This window comes from Alligator sinensis, unplaced genomic scaffold (genome assembly GCF_000455745.1).
Source record: "Alligator sinensis unplaced genomic scaffold, ASM45574v1 scaffold527_1, whole genome shotgun sequence".
In the NCBI taxonomy this organism is placed as follows: domain Eukaryota; kingdom Metazoa; phylum Chordata; order Crocodylia; family Alligatoridae; genus Alligator; species Alligator sinensis.
Window position 1 is genome coordinate 2,320,068 of NW_005841958.1, and position 18,670 is coordinate 2,338,737.

General features: G+C 36.4%; 1 protein-coding gene across 3 annotated transcripts in view; it reads left to right on the forward strand.

Annotated features, from left to right (window-relative positions):
- RAB11FIP2 (RAB11 family interacting protein 2) overlaps nt 1–17,342 on the forward strand; it is a 38,302-nt gene extending 20,960 nt beyond the window's left edge. Inside the window, exons 4-5 of one of the 3 annotated variants that reach the window (XM_006020546.3) lie at nt 12,110–12,155; nt 16,071–17,342. In XM_006020546.3, coding sequence (XP_006020608.1) covers nt 12,110–12,155; nt 16,071–16,298 — 274 coding nt within the window. In that variant the 3' untranslated portion in view covers nt 16,299–17,342. Of the gene's footprint in view, nt 1–12,109; nt 12,156–12,305; nt 14,483–16,070 lie in introns of those variants that run through there. The other 2 variants (XM_025200200.1, XM_006020547.3) reach the window with 2 other exon arrangements.
- Nucleotides 17,343–18,670: the final 1,328 nt, after the last annotated feature.

Consider the following 18,670-nt stretch of genomic DNA (forward strand, 5'->3'; position numbering starts at 1 on the left):
GCCCCCCCCCCCCCCCCCCCCCCGCCAGGGACAGCCATGCCTGTTGCAGTTTTTCTTATAACTGTCTTCAAATTTTAATTAATTTAGGAGGAAGCAAGGAAAGGTTTTGTTTTTCTTTTCCACGCAGAAGTGATAAGGACGATGGGGAAAGGGCATTGCTTTATTCAATAGATTTGTTTTTCTGATTTCAGATTTTTTTTTAAAACATGATGAGGTGTCCATGTGTCTGATTAGTGATTGAAAACTACTAGACATTTTTCCATTGACTTGCAGTTTGAGGTCAGGCCCAAATTTCATCTCAATTTATTTAGGTTGCTATTTTTTTGGTCAAGCAAGAAGGATACAGAGAATAGCATTTTGTAGTATACATTCATAGTACATAATTAATTACTGTCTGGATGAGTTGTTGGGATGGTAGGTTGGCCAAGAAGATGCTCATCGTATCTGTCATTATTGACATTGTAAAACAACAGTCTTAGAAAATCAGAAAATTTTCTTTTCTTTTCCCCCCTAACAGTTAAATTGGTACAGTAACCATTCAGAAATAATGGCTTCAGTTTCATTGTTCTAGTAAGGCTGATAAGGATTAATACTAGTTGTAAAGAAATTGCTGTATATTGGCACAGAGGAATAGTCTTCGGTGCATCGCAAAATACGGGATATAGAAACACCTGATATCTAATAATCCAACTCTAATAAGAATTATTTTCTATAACTTTGAGCTAGTCACTTAATTTCTCTCTGCTTCAATTTTTTTTGCCTGTAAAGTAAGTATGATTCTTCCATACCTCTTAGGAATTTGGTAAGGATTAATTAGTGTTTAATGAGGGTTTTGAAGCTATACAATGTTATGTAAATCATAAAGATTTTTACATATTGTATTGTTAATCATGACTGAGAATTAGAGATATCCAGGGTAGCTTCACATTTTAAAAATACTAGGCCTTATAGTAAAAGAAAAAAACACTCTTTCCATAAATGATATAATATCTAATAGTTCCAAGAGATTTGCACCATGCTGTCAATGAAGAGCTAGTAAGCATCAATATAGCCTGGTATGCTTAACTGTCATTTAAACATAATGAGATTTGTCTTAATAAAACTTAGTCCATAGCTTTAAAACATTTGCCGTATGTATAATTTATATCACATTCATTCTTATAATTGCTCTTATTAATTGATGTGCTTCTTGAGGGTTTAATTTGCAGGGACCAGCTTTATTGCCTTTATAGTGAACATATTTAAGTAAATTGATATTTGTCCTTCAAAATAAAAAGTTTTAATAAAATAACCAAACCTTTGTGCACCATTTCTCTAAAATTGTTTGGTGTTTTTAAAAAAACAAAACAAAACACTATGGTAGGCTAATAAACTGATGTGAAAATTTCTCAATTTACACCACTTGACAGGTGCTAAAAGAAAAGCATCTTTAATTTTAATGTGTTGTTAGGACCTCTTTAGAGAGATTGTACAAGTTATTAACAAGGTCCTCTGAGACAGGAGACGGGTAATTAACAAGACCTACAGAAAGAGAGTTTAGGTAATTAATGAGCTCTTAGGCACTGGACACAGGGTAACAAATAGTCCAATACTTAAAGCTGACAGGTTGTTACTAGTATGATCAAATGCCAGATTGAGAAAAGTGAATTGATAGGTGTCTGTGAGCTTTCTAAGAAGCCCTGTTTTGTTCTAAAAATATAACTCTTCAGATTACATTCCCATGACAGAGCAGCAAAGATATTAGTAACTCATCACTGTTACCATAGCTGTTTCGTTAGAGAAGTTCAGTAGATAGAAATGTTGTAATCAGAAATGGGCTTAATCCTCCAAAAGGAAAATGACGGTCTCAGGAAGCGTGAGGGAAATTGCGGTACTACTCTGTGACATGCAAACAGTTGGTTGCACCAATGAATTTACTCGCTATGACCGTTTCCAGAAGATTTGAGCAGACGTAAATTGAGTTAACTGAGTAAAGTGGTGTGGTGCATTGAGTAAAATTACAAATGTCAAACCTCTTGGAGAAAATAAGAATTTGATTATGTGTCGTTTACATAATCTCTGGTGTGTTATAAAAATAATTTTGTATACCATGTTTTAAAGAAAAGTAGAGATGGATACAGAAATGTGGGAAGGCAGGGGGAAGCTTCCAAACCTTTGTAGAACATGTATATGTGTATAGTTGCACCAGCCTGTTGGGCAACTGAAGTAAACTAAAAATATTTGACAATGAAAACATTTTGAGAGAAAAACTACCATTAGTTTTGTGGAGGTGATTGACATGGAAAGGGCACATGGCTTGTGTTGGATGGAAGTGTATCCATTATTTCTGTAGTGGTTCCAAAAAAAGAAATAGTGCAGATGGTGCCTGTAGTGTAGATGTTGCTGCTGTACTAACTTTATATTACATTTTGATACTTTTACAGTACATAATATGACATTCCTACTTGCATTCAGGGAGGATATTTGCATAATATCAGTGGACGTTCTAATCTATTTTAATATATTATTTTATAACAAATAAAAGTAAAACCTACTTTGTTTCTTTCCTATAATCTATATTGACAGCCTATCATGTCTCTTAAATGTTCTTCAAACACTTAAAAATTGCAGCTCAAGGAAAAATAAATAAGGTTTCTATTTAACAAGCTCTCTGTTTTGCTTATCTATTTTGTTTTGTCTGTGTTCCCAAATCCGATGATGATTGTCTTAACAGTGTATCTCAGCAGTTCTTCATACTCATCATACTTAACAGTGGCAGCACTGGCTGCCCCTGTGGTGTCAGGTATTACTAAAAATAAATAGCGACAGCTTCCTCTTTCACAATTTAATGCAAATAGTTTTAATGCCTGAAATACTATTAATTTGGTTTGCTCCTGTTTTCCCTTAGCTTTTGCGTTATTGCATTGCCCGCAAACATTTCTTATTGTCTATTTTATTTTCAATCTGCTAAGCATGAACTTTTATGAGAACATTTGAGTGAGATGCACAAAAATACTAGAATTTTGAGCGCATCATTGTGTTCAGATGACAGCAGTTGAGGACAAAGGGCAGCATATATTCAGTATACTGTTAGGCTTTAATATTTCATTAACATTGGCACGTGTGAGTGTCACTGCTATGCTTTGGCAATTTTGCCCTTGATTATCAAGCACTAGGGGCTCCTGTACAACAATGAGTGCCTTGTGCCTAAACCCCTGCATTTCTACAGAGCTCATTGCAGAACTGGAGCAAAGGACTGCAATGCTGTTTATTCCTTTTAAGCAGATGTAGTGTAATTTTTCAATGCTTTTCTTTCTATACTTTCTCTAACTCTGTCACCCTGCCCCCTCTCCTTTTCCCTATCCCTTATATTAAAATTCCTTTATTTCTTTCTGTTTTGTGTCCCTGCTCTTTGCAAGGCCTTCTAATTCTTCCTGAGAAAATAGGGCAATCAGCTGGTTACCTCAGGTGTCTGTACTAGCTGTTTGAAGAAAGTCTCCTCCTGCTATATTGAAAGTTTCCTGATATCCACTGAGAGGGCAATACAGCAGGGCACAGGCCGTCCAGGAAATTTTTGCAGAGTCCTGGGGACATCTTCCTGATGGAAGAGACCAACTAGAGACCGTGTTCATTTTGACCTCCTGCTCAAGGAAGAATTGGTGGGGAATGTAGTAGTGGATGGCAACTTGGGCAGCAGCAACCACAAGATGATTGAGTTCAGGATTTTGAGGAAAAGAAGGAAGGAGAGCGTTAGTAAGAAGCCTGGACTTCAGAAAAGCAGACTTTGACTTCCTCGGGAAACTGATGGGCCCCGCAGGATTCCCTGGAAGCTCGTTGGGGCAGGGGAGTCTAGAACAGCTAGTTGTTTTTCAAAGAAACCTTACTGATGACAAAGGAATGAACCATCCCAACACGCAGGAAGACTAGCCAGTATGGCAGAAGACCAGCTTGTCTTAGCAGGGAAGTCTTCAATGAGCTAAAACATAAAGAAGGAAGCTTACAATAAGTGGAAACTTGAACACACAAATGATGTGTAAGTGTTGACAGTGCCAGGGGCACAACTCTACTCTGCAGCTGCCACCCCCCAGTGCTGCTGGGCCATTGGTGCAGAAATCTGGGGGGCACACACCCCCTATCCTCCCCCATCTGTCACCTATGCTTTCTCAGGAGGAAGGTAGGAAAGCACTGGAACAGGCTACCTGGAGAGGAATCTCCATCCGTAAGCCAGGACAGGTTTGCCTCTCCTAACTACGTTGAGATGATTACCTGTTTCCAAGAGGTGTTGGAGCTTATTAATGATATGCCTAAGGTGTTCAAACCGGGGGCTGTTGATGACAACCAGAGGGACTCTGTTGCCCTTGCCCTGGGGTTGGTATTATTTTAGGTCAGATCAGGGTCTGAACCTGGCTTTGCTTTGAGTGGCTACAGTTTTGGGGTTGTATTATTATAATTGTAGGAATCCCTGCTCCAGATCCGTAAGGTGTGCATCCCAGTTAGTGGGATCAGATCAGATATGGCTGTAATGAGCTTAGCCATAGATGATCAATCTAATGGTGTGCATAGGGTGCAAGTTGGTGAAGGTAGTTGTGGCAATCATTTAGTTTCCAGTAATCATGTGGTGGCAATATGGCCATTGCAAACTTTCACGGTAAGGCGTAAGACATAAATTTGCTAAGTGGAGTATTCCAGATGTGCAGGCCGGGAGCGCCCCGAGCCCTTTTTCGCGCTGCACGCAGGCTGTGGCCAGCAGCCCGGGCACGCGGGGGTGGAGAGGGGAGGCTTTCGCTCTGGAATTAGGCACGGACGCATATCGGTAGTTTAAAAGATTGTTTACTTACACCGAGATGGCAGTGGTGTAGGCTGGAAAGCTTGCTTCAGTTGCAGTTACAGAGAAGAAAAAGGAAAGAGGCGGACAAGAGTTCTAGACTCGTGAACTCTAGCCCAATCCGGCTGAAGGCTCTGAACACGCGAGCCCGTCGCGTCAGCCGAAGAAAGTACTCGTCCGGAAGAGCTCTGAACCAACTCACACAAAGTTTGCTAGGCTCCGTGGGTCCAGTTCTTTTGCGCACGGGTGGGGTACGTCTAGGAATTCTATCGGCGACGGGGAGAGGCTAGAGATTGATCAGATCTTCGTAGCCTGCTTCAAATGCACTGGGTCCGTGAGGATCCGCAGCGCTTAGAGATCTTCACACAGCGTGAAGTCTCCTCCTCCCTTGTTCGTGGAGTCCTCCAACTTGGGCGGAAACCACTCAAGCCTTTAAGACAGTAACCAAGCCAATCACTAGCCGCCACGTGTGAATAATTTAGAACTGGCCAATAATGGGACCCAAATCTACATACAAATGGCGGGAACTCTTTGCAATGAGCATTTCTGTGCTGCAACAAAGAAATGCACCCTGCAAAGAAAGCTTCAAATTGGCGGGAAATTCTCCCTTGCACCAGGGTTCTCTTTTGCAGCAGAAAACTCCACCGTGCAAGGAAGCTTGCAATTTAGCGGGGACAATTTAGCAGTGCCGAAGCGCACACAAATAAAAATCACACCTTTTGGGTTGTGACACCAGAGAGAGTTCTATGGAGGGATGAAAGTTGTTAAAGTTCTGATGAAATTTCTCTAGAGATTTCTTTCCCATATGTCCATACAGTGAAAATGTAATTCACACACACACACACACACACACACACACACACACACACACCCACCTTAGATAATCATGGAGATGAGAGGGCAGCTGCACAGGAAATATTAGAAGGCTATATGTGTGTCCCTGGCAGTGCCATTCATTTATAAGATATAGGGAGTCCCCAAACCTGAACTAGTTGTAAGTGAGGACAAAACAGGAGCATGTAATGGCAGCTGTTGCCTACAAAAGCTAATGCCTCTCTGAATGAGTTGCTCTTTAAGGGGCCACCCTATTCTGCTTTCTGTCTTTCTATGCTTTATTTAGGAGAAGCTGCTTAAAGAATATATGTAATTATGCCTGCTTACAATAATAATCAATTCTGACATTTCTATCAGTCATTAACAAAGTATCTGTATATAGGTTACACGATTTTGCAATGTTTTATTCTCCTTCTTGCATTCTTTACATTTCTTCTTTCAAAAGCAACACACCCTCTCCCTGTTACCAGAATTCGGGTGCTATTTTATTTATTTTTCTTTCACTCTTCTTCACTTACAGTTGTGGTTATAGATGCATAGTTGCCACCATTCTAGTTGAATGAGATTTACCTGTTTGATCTCAGAATCGGTTGAAAATATGAAATAATAGAATGAAATACTGCGTAGAATGAAATACTATGTTATTTGTACTGCAGAAATCTTAATATTTACTAGAATGTAGTACATAAGGCAGCGGGTCTGAGACTTCTTAAGCACAGAATAAGTACCAAGCAAACAGAAACAGTGCAGGATTTGCTCCCTGCCCTGCTAAGGTGCTTAACTAGTGAGATGGATAGATCATCTCTTGTGGTGAGAGAGTAATTAAATCTATGCCTTATCTCATTTTGGACTTTTGGGTTCAGCCTGCCAACTGTTACATGATATGGATACTTCTATGTGGCTGAAACTACCACCCCTAAGGTTCCCACCAAGCAACCATCAAATGCTTGGGTTGTTATTTATGCTGTGTTGGAGCCATAGGGTCCTACAGGATATTCTGTGAATTTGTTTTTATAAGTCTGGACTAGGGGAAGCTGTCTCCACCCAATTAGATATTTCTAATGAGAATATTTATTTTATAAAAGTTGCTGTGCTTAAAGTTCATGTTCCTGAATAATTACAAGATTTTTAGAAATGTTGCAGTCTTGTAAATACATATGAAATCATTTGAAATTGATGTACTGGGTATACAAGGAAAAGTCCATCCAAAGTATAATGCTTTGGCTATTGAAGTAAAAAAAATAGAAAGAGATATTTTTTTTTTTATTATTACCAAAGAAGCACGTTTTTTTGGTTTTTAGCAAAAGAACCAAACTTCATTTATTAAAATGACATTCTTTTTAAATATAGTCAATGTACAGAGTATTTGAATTGGAAAACTTCTACATTTTTCTGTTTCAGCATGTTAAGAAACAGTTGTTTTAAATGAAAATTGTTTTTGAGCTTGAGACTTTAAATGCCAAGTTGCAATCTGGGGTGATTTTTTTTTTTTCCCCCTAGCTGAGTTATAGATCCCTGAAAGTAGGACCTTAAAGTAGAAGTGATGACACAACTTAAAATATAATGACCTAACTGATGTGTACAGTAGCTCTCCTGAGGATAAAATGTCTTAAGTCGTTTAGCCAAAGCACCGTCTGTTCAATATTTGATCTCGTAGCTGAGTATGAAAGTGCATAGTAAAAGAAATATTTAAATGCCTGAAAAATTTCCATTTTATTGTTGTTAGCCAATTTTGCTTGTAAAAACTATAATAAAACTCAATCCAACGTATTGCACAAGATCACTATAGCCTTCTGATCTGACTAACAAAAGATAGATTTTTCTTGCTTTTTAAGCATATTATGATTTACAAACAGTATGTTAGAGAAGTGCGACACATTATATTGGCAGATAAAACTGTTCAGCTAGTAACGGTTGTAGAGTGTGGACATAAAAACTATTTAATGCAGAATAAATGGGGCAAAGCTTTACTATGGTGCCTGTGGTGGTCTATGATGACTGCCCGTGTGCCATTCTTATCCCTTGGCAAATGGAAGCTAAGCCATGGTAGTTCTGCCCCAATTTCATTGTAGGCTGTCTGCAGATGGGCAGTTACAGCAAAATAATTGATGCATATTAAAGCCCCAATTTCTTTCTATCCAGCTTCAAATTCTCTGTTTGTCCATAACCTTATTTTCACAGTGAGTTTTTTTAAAACACTGTTTTAAATCTTCTATTTATAGATATCTAGAAATTCTGCGGCCTGCAATTTTAATGTTTAAGTTTTTTACCATCATAAAGTTTCAAAATTTGATAAAAACCTAATCATAAAACCAATAAAATAAATTTAGGCTACTTACAGATGTAAAAAAAACCCAACTCCCCCCCGCCTCTCCCGAGCTTTACTTTAAATTCTGTGAGCCCCCATGCCGAGCCCAGCGCATGCCCAGAAGAGGCATTGTGTTAGTTGGACCCGGCTTCCCCAGTGTCTGTATAGATTGGGCGCTTTAGTGGGGCTTTGTTGGCACTTTTATCTAAAAGCTGATTGAATCAGCTATTAGATAAAAGCACGAAAAAGCCTCACTGAAGCGCCCGATCTATACAGATGCTGAAGAGCAGAGTCCAACTACCATTTTGCTGCTTCTGGTAAAGCACTTTTTTTCCCCCATGTCTATAAACAGCCTTAAGTGTAGCTCTACAGTTAGGTCATGTACTTCTAGCAGCTTACCTATGACAGCACAGCTCAGTGTGGGTTAACCAAACCATGTATTTACCAGTTTCTTCAGTGAGTTTTGCAGCCTTTGTAGAGCTTTTGCTGCCTCATGTAAACTGGGATGGGTACCTAAGCTATCTGTTTTTAAGTGAAGTCTATACTGCACTGTCGTGTAGTTGAAGTGTAGTAAGTGTCATCACTCAGCCCAATGGGCTAAGATCAAGTATAGAAAATCTTTCTATACTTTATAGTATCCAAGCATAAATTGGATCATAACAAGGCAGCATATTTTTGTGAATTGTTTGAAAAACTTTGTAGGCATTATATATTAGATACAAGAGATTTGTAAGGAGGAATCTTTGGTCATTTGACCATACCTAGACACAAGAAGGATTAAAGTAAGGAGCAACATAGAAGAAGGAAGCAAGATTAGTGATACTAAAGACGATGACTTGAGAGGCAATAAAAGAATTAAGAGGCAATAAAAGAAATGAGAGAAAAGAAGCACGTAGAGGCAGAATTTTGAGAAACCCTCAGCTGATCTACTGTTGATTTCATATGCTGTCCTGTGTGCCTTTAGGCACAATATCATTTCAGCGAAGCTTATTTTAAAGTCTTAATTACTCATCTTGGATCATAATAGCAAATTTAAACCACATTTGACATGCTGTCCTTACTAAACTAAATAGATTATTCACATTATAACTGTGTGATTTTTATTGAGCAATAAATACCCTGTGCTCTGGAACTTTTATTTGAGGAGATGCAAAATCCTATTAAAATCAATTTTAGTGTGCCTTTCTAATAGCACTTAAAACTAAATTTTGGAAAACAGTAATTATGTGTATATACACAAGACAGTTTTAATAGTGATGTTTGAGCCAGATAAACCCAATTTTGACTTTCAGTTTCCAGGATGAGCTGGCAAAAAAAAAAGCCTGCCAGTTAGTGAAGAAACATCTTTTCTTACTTGCAAACTGAGCAAATGTAGTTTGGAAGTAACTGAAAAACAATAAATATAGAATCCCACAATGCCAATGCTTACAATTGTTTTTTACAGTGGAACCGCACTCTAAAATCTAAAAGGAAAATATGCTTCCAAGCTGTGAACATATTTTTGTCATGCTTCCACAGCATAGATTTGCTGCCAATTTATCAAACCCAAGGCAAAAAAATAGGGATAGGATCTTAGCTATTATAACTGTGCTCTGTAGTCCTACAATGATAGCAGAGCATGGCATTGACATCCACATTGCTTTTATCGTTCAGATATACATATTAATTAGAATTTGGATATTGCTGACATCAGCGGCTTCAGTTAAAATCAGACTGACCTTCTATACTTAAGAAAATAGTTGCTTGAGAGAGAGAGAGATGTAGGCTTACTTAATATACAATTTATGATTCCTATAATCCTAGGTGTATGCTTTTTTGGCTTGCTTTTACATGGTTATTATTAGCCAACTAAGATGTCAACTTTAACTTCAAGGTGTATTATTATGATGAAACTTAAGAAAAGGCCTAGGAACTTTAAATACACAATGCTGCAAAAATGTATTTTTGCAGTTTTACAGTATATTCTTTAAAGGTATTATTAAATTCACAAATGGTGAATTATGAGTACAGCTGGGAGAGCCTGCAATTTCTCATACTCACCTCAGGCTAGAAGAGCTGGCAGGAAACCATGCTAGGCTCACTGAGCCCATGGACTAGTTAGTAGACAATCTGATTTAAAATATAGATAGATAAGATAACAATCAAAATGATTCACTACTTCCCTGGGAGGGGGTCTATTTCCCACTTTTCTCTTAAAATATGTACACAATCAGTTTTTTATTTGTGACCCTTCTGTATTTAAATGTAGACAACTGCTTATGAAAGTACCTACACTTGCTGGTTTTGTAGATGCAGTCGGGAGGTTCACAATAATGCAGTGTGCATGATTATTTTTCTGTTTAAAAACATTATTTAGTACTCCCAATCCTCTGCCTTTCTAATTTTAAAGTTCAGTTTTTATGTATAGTCACTGTTCCTGATTCTTTTTTAAGTTGCTGTTATGAACGAGCATCTCAGAATGTATTTCACAAAAACTATTAAGTCATTCAGTTCTATAAAAGATCCTGCTTTCTTAACCTTTCAGAAACTCACTCAGTTGAGCAGTCAGACCGTATTATTCTATATCTTGTCTGACACGAGGAAATGGTCCCAAAAGAAAGGTATCCCAAATTAGCGCCACACTTCGCTAAATAATGACATTCTTGGTTTTCACCAAGCTAATTCGATCCAGTTCAGTTCACTCATTTTTTTTTTGAACACAGAATAGATCACAAAAGGCAGCCATGAATGAGTAAGTTCATCATGTGTTTGACACATCAGTGTGAGACTAAAAGGCAGACCATGAGGGAGGGTTCCTGCCTTTAGATTGTAGACAATACCCGATGAAAGAGGCCCCTCATTCAAAACTGTTCTCTAGTGAACTGGGCAGAATGCCTCAGATCACTGTTACAAGCAGGTATAATGGGAATTAGCCAGAACTGGATTCATCAGACACCTTTTTCCTTGCAGTTGTGACTGTTCATGTAATCAAATCTTCATCTAATATTCCAAGTGCTACAGGTGGTTTGCTGGGTGTCTGTATAAGCAAAGACTAGAGCTGTCCTAGATTGATTTAGCTTTTTAATTTCATTTTATAATGGCAACATTCAGAGCCTTGCTTTGCAAAACATGTCCATTCACCTCTTGCATATCAATGGATAAATATGTATAATCCAAAGTTACAGGCTCAAAAAAGAATGAGATTCAAGGGGAAGAATATTGCTTGTTTTAAGGATGATTTTTCTGTTAAAATGAAAAACAAGGGGACAGCTTTTTTCATACTTTTGAAAGGTGTCATTTTTTATTTTTTTCCAATACCTTTTCAGTGGCTTAAAATTTAAACACTTTGTTTCCAAATTTATGTTTCCTTCTTCTTGAATTGCTTTATCAAGGTATAATCTCTGACTACAGAGATGATTTTTTTTTTTTTTCTAAAAAAATAAAGGCAAATTCATGAGCCATGAGAGACATGAAGGGTTTGGTCTAATCATAAATGATTTGTTACATGTTCAACCAAGCCAAGTTGAACTGAGAAGGCTCTTTTGTAAAACCTCTATCAACAAGCCTCAACTTTGACCTTCAGTACAGGTGTGCTCCTGGGGCATACGTAACCTTTCCAGCATCACAGAATCACTATTTGGTGAGCTAGAGCATTAAAATGCTACTGCCAGGTATCAGCTATGCTTTGGTCTCAGTCACTTAAGGGAAAAAAAATGAAAACTTTGTAATGTTGTATGTAGAATAATTTAATAAGTCTATCGAATAGTTGTTAATTGGATCCACCTTAACTCTGTTGAGAATTGAGCATCATGAACATTAAAGAACTTTTCAACCTATGAAAACAACTAGTGGTCTCAATTTAGTTTATGTAGGCCACCTATATCAAACCCTCCACGAAGAAAAATACCAATTGGTACCTTTCTTGACAATCTCAGCCTAGACATCTATATAGAAAATGGGTATAAAAACTGAATTAGTATCTCAGTTTCGGAAATGGTGGTTCTTGTAAAAAATAAAATTAAAAAAATGAAGTGGTTAAGAGCATTACCTTAAATTTGGGAAATTGTCCCTAAATTTTGTAAGTTCTTGGAGTCCCGAATTATATGCACGTTGCTACATTTGTTATAAAGTTACCTTGACAAAGGACACATTAGTAAGGGTTTTTTTTTTTGTTTCTCCTCCAGTTTTAAGATGAATACACGAAGCATTGAAGACCTCAGGAAAACAACAGTGAGTAATAATGTTATGGAGAACCATCAGTAAATGCCATCTATTTGTTGCCTGAAACAGAATAAATACTTTTCCCTCTAATGCAAAAAAATAAAATAAAATAAAATGCTGGAATTTACTTATTTTGTTTTCTTATATGACTGATATAAGCCAGCACTCCTCACCAGAAATGCTCTCCTGATTACAGATGTGGTACAGTTCAATGAAACCAAGAGAAGGCCTAGAGGACCCGAGCCTCAAAATAAGTGGAATAACCTTGAAGATACCATGTAGAACAGATGTGAGGATTTCCACCTGGGAATAGTGGGAGATCTATTGATTTGGCCATTTAAAACAAGTTGGAACTAAATAGTAGAATCCAGTCAACAATTTTTCATTAGCAGTGTATTACCTAACCGACCTTTCTTACTACTGTAGCCTATGGCTCTTTAGTAGGACAGTTATTTAGATGGGTATTTGGAGGAAATAACCTGATTTAGGAAATAAATATGAAGGGGTTAGTAATAAAAATAAAAAATTAACAGCTTCTTATGAAAATAATAAAAAAAGAAAAAAAGAAAGAAGACATTTTATTCTAAGATGCAAAGAATCATAAAATAACAGAGAAAAGACCTAGAAGGGTCCTCAAGAGGTTATTTAGTCCCTGCTTGAGATAGGATCATCCCTGTCTAAACCACCTCAGACATATATGTCTTACTTGCCCTAACCACTTCCAGTGCCAATAATGCCACAACCTCTCGAAGTGATCTCTTCTACTGCTTAATCATGCTCATAGTTAGTAAGTTCTCCCCAATATCTAACCAAATCTCCCTTATTCCAATTTAAGTCCATTACAGTTTTATTCTGTCCCCTGCGGACTCAGAGGGAAAAAATCCACACATTTTGTAGTTTCTTTGTTTAAAAGAAATGATGGTCTTACTAGAATTTTGTTCTATGAGCAGATTGTATCTTTAAAAGTGGATTTGTTTTCCATCTTAAAAAAAAATAGAAAATAAGTTGCACAACCAAATAGGATTTCTACTGTTTGTATTTTGCTGTGTTATGTAAATGATTTATAACAACTTTTGATGTTTCATAATAAATACCCAAGTTTGTATAATGTAAGGAACTAGAGGGAGATGTCAGAGTATATGAAGGCTGCCTTTGATCAGATAGTAAACTGAATTCTACCAGTCAGTTACTTAATCTCTGACAAAAAGCAACATCAAAAAATTGATTTAATTTACCAGCTATTGTCTGTAAAGTAACCTTAATTACAGTTTCTATGTGCTTGTAAATGTACTATCCCAAATTGTGTAATTTATTGCTGGTAATAATTCTTTTAAGAAATAAGATATGAATTGTTTTATTTAAAGGATTTAAAGGTGATAAAAGAAATCCTTGATATGCTGATTTTCTTTTGGAATACCAACTATCCTAAATGTCAGTTGCAGGATTATAAGGTTATGTTCATTTAATGCAAGATACAATTAAGAGAAGAAGGCACTATCTATGTACCCTTAGTTTTTGAATGAAACTATTTGAAACATTTTAATGCTCCAGATTATTTTAAAGATGTTTGAAGTAATTTATATTAGGTTCTGCAGTAATAGCCTTCCACCAAGTTGTTATTTTTTTCTTTCCTTATACCTAGTGTTTAGAAATTACACTTGTATGTCTTCTGCTCTGGTGCCAACACCTGTCTCTGGAAATAGTGCTTAAATGGGAGCAGTAGCCAGTTGAAAGGGCAGCGCGAGCTCTTTACGGCCTAATTAAGAACTGAAAGGGAGATGAAGCAAGTAGGACAAAAGATGTGAAAGTAGCTGAGATGATATTCCCAGAGCAAAATTCCTCATTAGAACAATAAAGATATGATCAGAGAATGCCAGGCCTTCCTCTTATCTCTCTCACTCTCCTCCAGTTACTGTGGATGTCAGTTTGTACCCCAATAACATATAGTTACCAAGACAACCCTCCCTCCAGGATGTTGCTGTTTAGTACATTTTACTAAAATAAGATAAATATTTTACAGTAAAATTTTAGTAGCAAGTTTTTGTCGAGTGGATACTATAGAGCAATGTGTTACTTTTGTTCAAATTAACAACATTAACATCAAACGTGAGTTACCCCGTAGTGCTGTCAGTGTTCACTTTTAAATTTATGAAAAACATACTGGTAGGCAGTTTAAATTTGTATTTTTCTGTAAGCAGTATTTCCCTTTGCATTTATGTAACAAGTTATTACAAGAAAAGTTTCATGTGGAGCATGAACATAAGAAAACAACTTTAAAACATATGTATTACACAACTATTTGGGGGAAAAGATATAATAATTAAAAACAGTGTTGTATACCAGTTTTATGTCTTTTTGCAAATGAGAAAATTGAGCAAAAATTTTATTTTTAGATATGCTAGTTTTAGTAATGTGTTCTCTGAGGTGTCTGAAACATTAGTATTGTAATGCCAAATTCCTAATTTACTGTGGAAGAAAATAAGCAAAGTATACAAATAAGAATTGGAAATGCTTTCTATTATGCATACAGCATTGGGTATCTAATACTAAATTATTTATAAATTTCACCAAGTTAGGTGTTTGGGTTTTTTTTAATGAGCTATGTGAGTCATCAAGAATGACTGGCAGCTTTTAGTGTTACGGATTGTCAAAACCAAGTTAATTGTTAGTGACTAAATACCGATGGGTAAAATAATTTTAAATCTCACAAATATAATAAGTCAAAAACCCTTAAATAATTAATATTGCTAACAGAAAACAATTGACTGGGGGAGAGGCCAGATAGCTTGTAGCATTCCCACTGAATCACACAGTATGCCCTCACTTTTAATTAGCCTTACTTGAAAACTTTGGCCACCTGCGTATTTTAATGATCAGATGGATGCCAATGTGTAAATATTGAGCTATGCCGAAATGCAAAGGAGTGAAGCGGGCTACTTGTGTATATATCTACCATGTGGTCTACTTCCTAATAGAACCTGATTTATCATTTTTAATGAGAAGATTTAAATGTAAACAAAAACTGTCTCCGAAGCATGAATTACTTCAGTTTATATTCCAGTCAAAGGTTCAAGCTTTGAGGGGTTAGATTATTTTATTTAGTAAAATGTTCCATATCTTTTAAATGCCTCAGCCTCTGAAGCAGCTAAAGCTAATTATTATGTGTGTCTAACAGTACTATTACTTTTATAAATCAACTCTTGCTAACTATCCTTTTCTCAATTATATGTTTCCAAATGTATTGTAATCTTGTTCCTTAATGTTACCATTATCTCTCCTCAGGAGAAAATAAGACACTCAAGGTTATAGTTTCTTGGCTCATGCTTTGTTCCTTTATTTTGGGAACTAAATTTTACTTCTCTTGATGCCTATATTTAGGGAATCATCAGAAGTTGTTACTAAAAATGTTTCTGTTTTCATTGCTGCTGCTTTTAGGATTTGGTTAACCACTTTTTAAACTTGTAATAGTTCTTTCTAGCTGAGTGCTCTAGTGCAATGATAATACAGCCTTTTAGCATCCTCCAAAATATGAAATATAAAGTCACAATATATAATAAGTGTGGACCCTGACTTTTAAAAGTTGGAGAACTACTAAAGGCCAGGAGTGGAAAATAAAAGACAGATGAGGCTTGAGGTTATTGAAGAGCTAAATGAATGCCTTGCTACAGATTTTACAAAAGGTGAACAAAAAATGAGAGGACTCAAGAAAGAAAAGAAAAGAGAAGGTAGGGTTTGAGAAAAACTGTCCTGAACCTTTCCTCTCTCCTTTGTTGACTCCATCTGGGTTAACCAATTTAGGGTAATTAGGAGATTCTTCTTCTAAGTATAAAGATCAGTACCAAAATGACTTTGTTTCATACCTCTCAACTTGCTCACAATCTTGGTTAGTAAAATGTTGAAATTACTTTTTTAACTTATTTGTAGGATGGAAATCCTTTTGATGCTACTGCAGGGTACCGTAATCTTACATATGAAGAGGTCTTGCAAGAGTTGGTGAAACACAAAGAGCAGCTTAAGAAGAAAGACACCCATATTCGTGAACTTGAGGACTACATTGACAATCTTCTTGTACGAGTAATGGAGGAAACCCCTAGTATTCTCAGAGTGCCATATGAACCTTCCCGAAAAGCCGGCAAATTTTCCAAAAGCTAAAATCACAACTTTTCATGTTAATCAATATTGAATGCGTTAGTGTAAGGACATCACACTACACGTCAGACTTATTACATTCAATTGCATATTCCACTCCTCTTTTCCTAAGAAATCCTTTTTTTCCACTCCAGGTACTAGCAGGGACTGCCAGAACTAATACACTATTATATATATTAAGTTAAAGAACTTCCTGAAGAAAAAAATGAGAGATATGGTAAGTGAATGTCTCTCATTTGTTTTTGGAAATTGCATTTAGCTGCAGAATGTTGCTTACAGTACTGTAAAGAATATACTTTAAAAATGGTTGTGCAGTTTTTTTACACAATGGCTTATAAGGTTCCCCATTGCAGTTACAGCTATGAAACCATGTTGCTATTTTCTTTATTAATTACTTGATACAGTATTATACAAAGTCGTTCTTTTTGGTATTACAGCATAGCATTAAGGCTGCCTTTTGCAAGTCAGCATTGTATATTTTGCCAATCTAAGTGTGAGCTGTTGCAATGTGATATTTTAACACAGTTCATTCTCAAGTTTATCAGAGGGAAACGTGAGACCCACAAGTTGAGAAGAGAAAATGCTGCATCATATACAGTGAGATTGTTGTGTCAGTTCAGCAACGGCATACACTTCAGTCAATTTTTTTATACTTAAATTCTGAATTTTGTGTACAGTGAATGTTTGAACTTTCAAACGAGCTAATTACACAATGGGTTTTTGCATAAAGTAACAGCATGCCTCTGTATGTGTTAAAATGATACAAAAATGTTCATGGAGTCAGAAGTAGGATTGAAGAAGGTCATGGATAAAGAGTTAAATGGTTTGTTCACTCAAAGCCTAGAGGAGTAAAAATGTAGGAGATATAAGGAGACTGACTTTAATTCTTCAGAATTGTCACATCTATTTAAATAACTCAATTTCAAATTGAGTTTTTCATGTTCTGCATCTGTTCTTGGATGTCCAGATCATGTGACAAAAAAGGAAATACTGTTAAGAAAACATTAGATTACTTAGCCATATCTAGAGTATTTTAAAAAAAAAAAACACTACCTAAAAAGACACGGTCTGCATTCCTTGTCAATCACTTTAGAAGTCTCTTTTTAAATTTATTAGTCGGGTTGTAGTTGTAATCTGATGTACAAAAGAATGCAGCTGTAATTCCACTCATTGGCAGAATATCTTCTAATGGAAAGTAATAGCATAGGAAAAATAATTGGTATTAATATCAGCTGTATATTACTTTATTTTAATTTCCTTCATATAAGTCCCAAGTAGATTCCTTGTTATTGTGAAATGCCAGAAAGATATCAGAATTTGTAAAAAGAATATATTAGCCTTGGACTTACAAAGTTAGATTTACTTAAGCTTTGAGGAAAAACTGTGTCCTTTTTTCCCTCTTCTGTTCTTGTAAAGTGTGTATTTTTCTTAAGCTGGTATATAATGGGCATGTCCGAGGAAGAAAAAATCCTAAAATTAACTTCTGATTATTTTTTGTGGTTGTAAAAAAATAAGACGCATTTTTCTTTTTAAGTCTGCAAAAAAATTAATAATGCCATTGTGACTGGCGATTTTTGGACGTTACTTTACCAACTTCTCTGAGTACGTTTAACTATGTAGGTACACTGCAGCAACATAGATTTGCACTCATTAGAAGATTTAGCTATACGGTATAACTAACTTTCAGGATTCCACACTAACTTTATATCTTTGTTGTCTTTTATTTAAAAAATACAACTTTTTACTCCTCAGCATGAGGAGAACAGGTAACTAGTAAAGAAAAAAGATTGATTGTTCTAGATTCACAAGAAGTGTTCGGCTTGACAGTCCCAAGCCCACATTGGGAATCTAGTAATGCAAATAACTGTGCTTGGGTGGAGCCTCGGGGCATTTGTACACATGGTTGCACCGCAGCTCCGTGTGTTTTTAAAAGCATCCAGCACTGCGGCACATACATTTGTATAAACAGCAAAATACGCGTCAGCACTGAGAAAATGGTGGCAGCGTGCTTTTGAACTAAAACACATCGAAGGTGTTTTAGTTCAGAAACGCACCACCGCCATTTTGTCAGCGCTGACGCACCTTTTGCCATTTATACCAATAGATGCAGTGCAGCACTGGGCGTGTAAATGTATGTGTATAGATGCTCCCAGTGATTATTGTCAAGCTCTTCCTCGTTGTTGTATTTTGCTTTAGCAGCCTGTGCTGTACAGTTAAGGCCTGATTTACTAAGTAGTTGCTGTTAAGGCCACCCAAGGATTCAGCAGGCATTGTACCTCAAACTAATATGATTGTTCTTTTGACTTATTTCCAGTCTAAATGACTACATTTATTCTACCATACTTAAAGTGCCAAAGGAGATATATATATATATA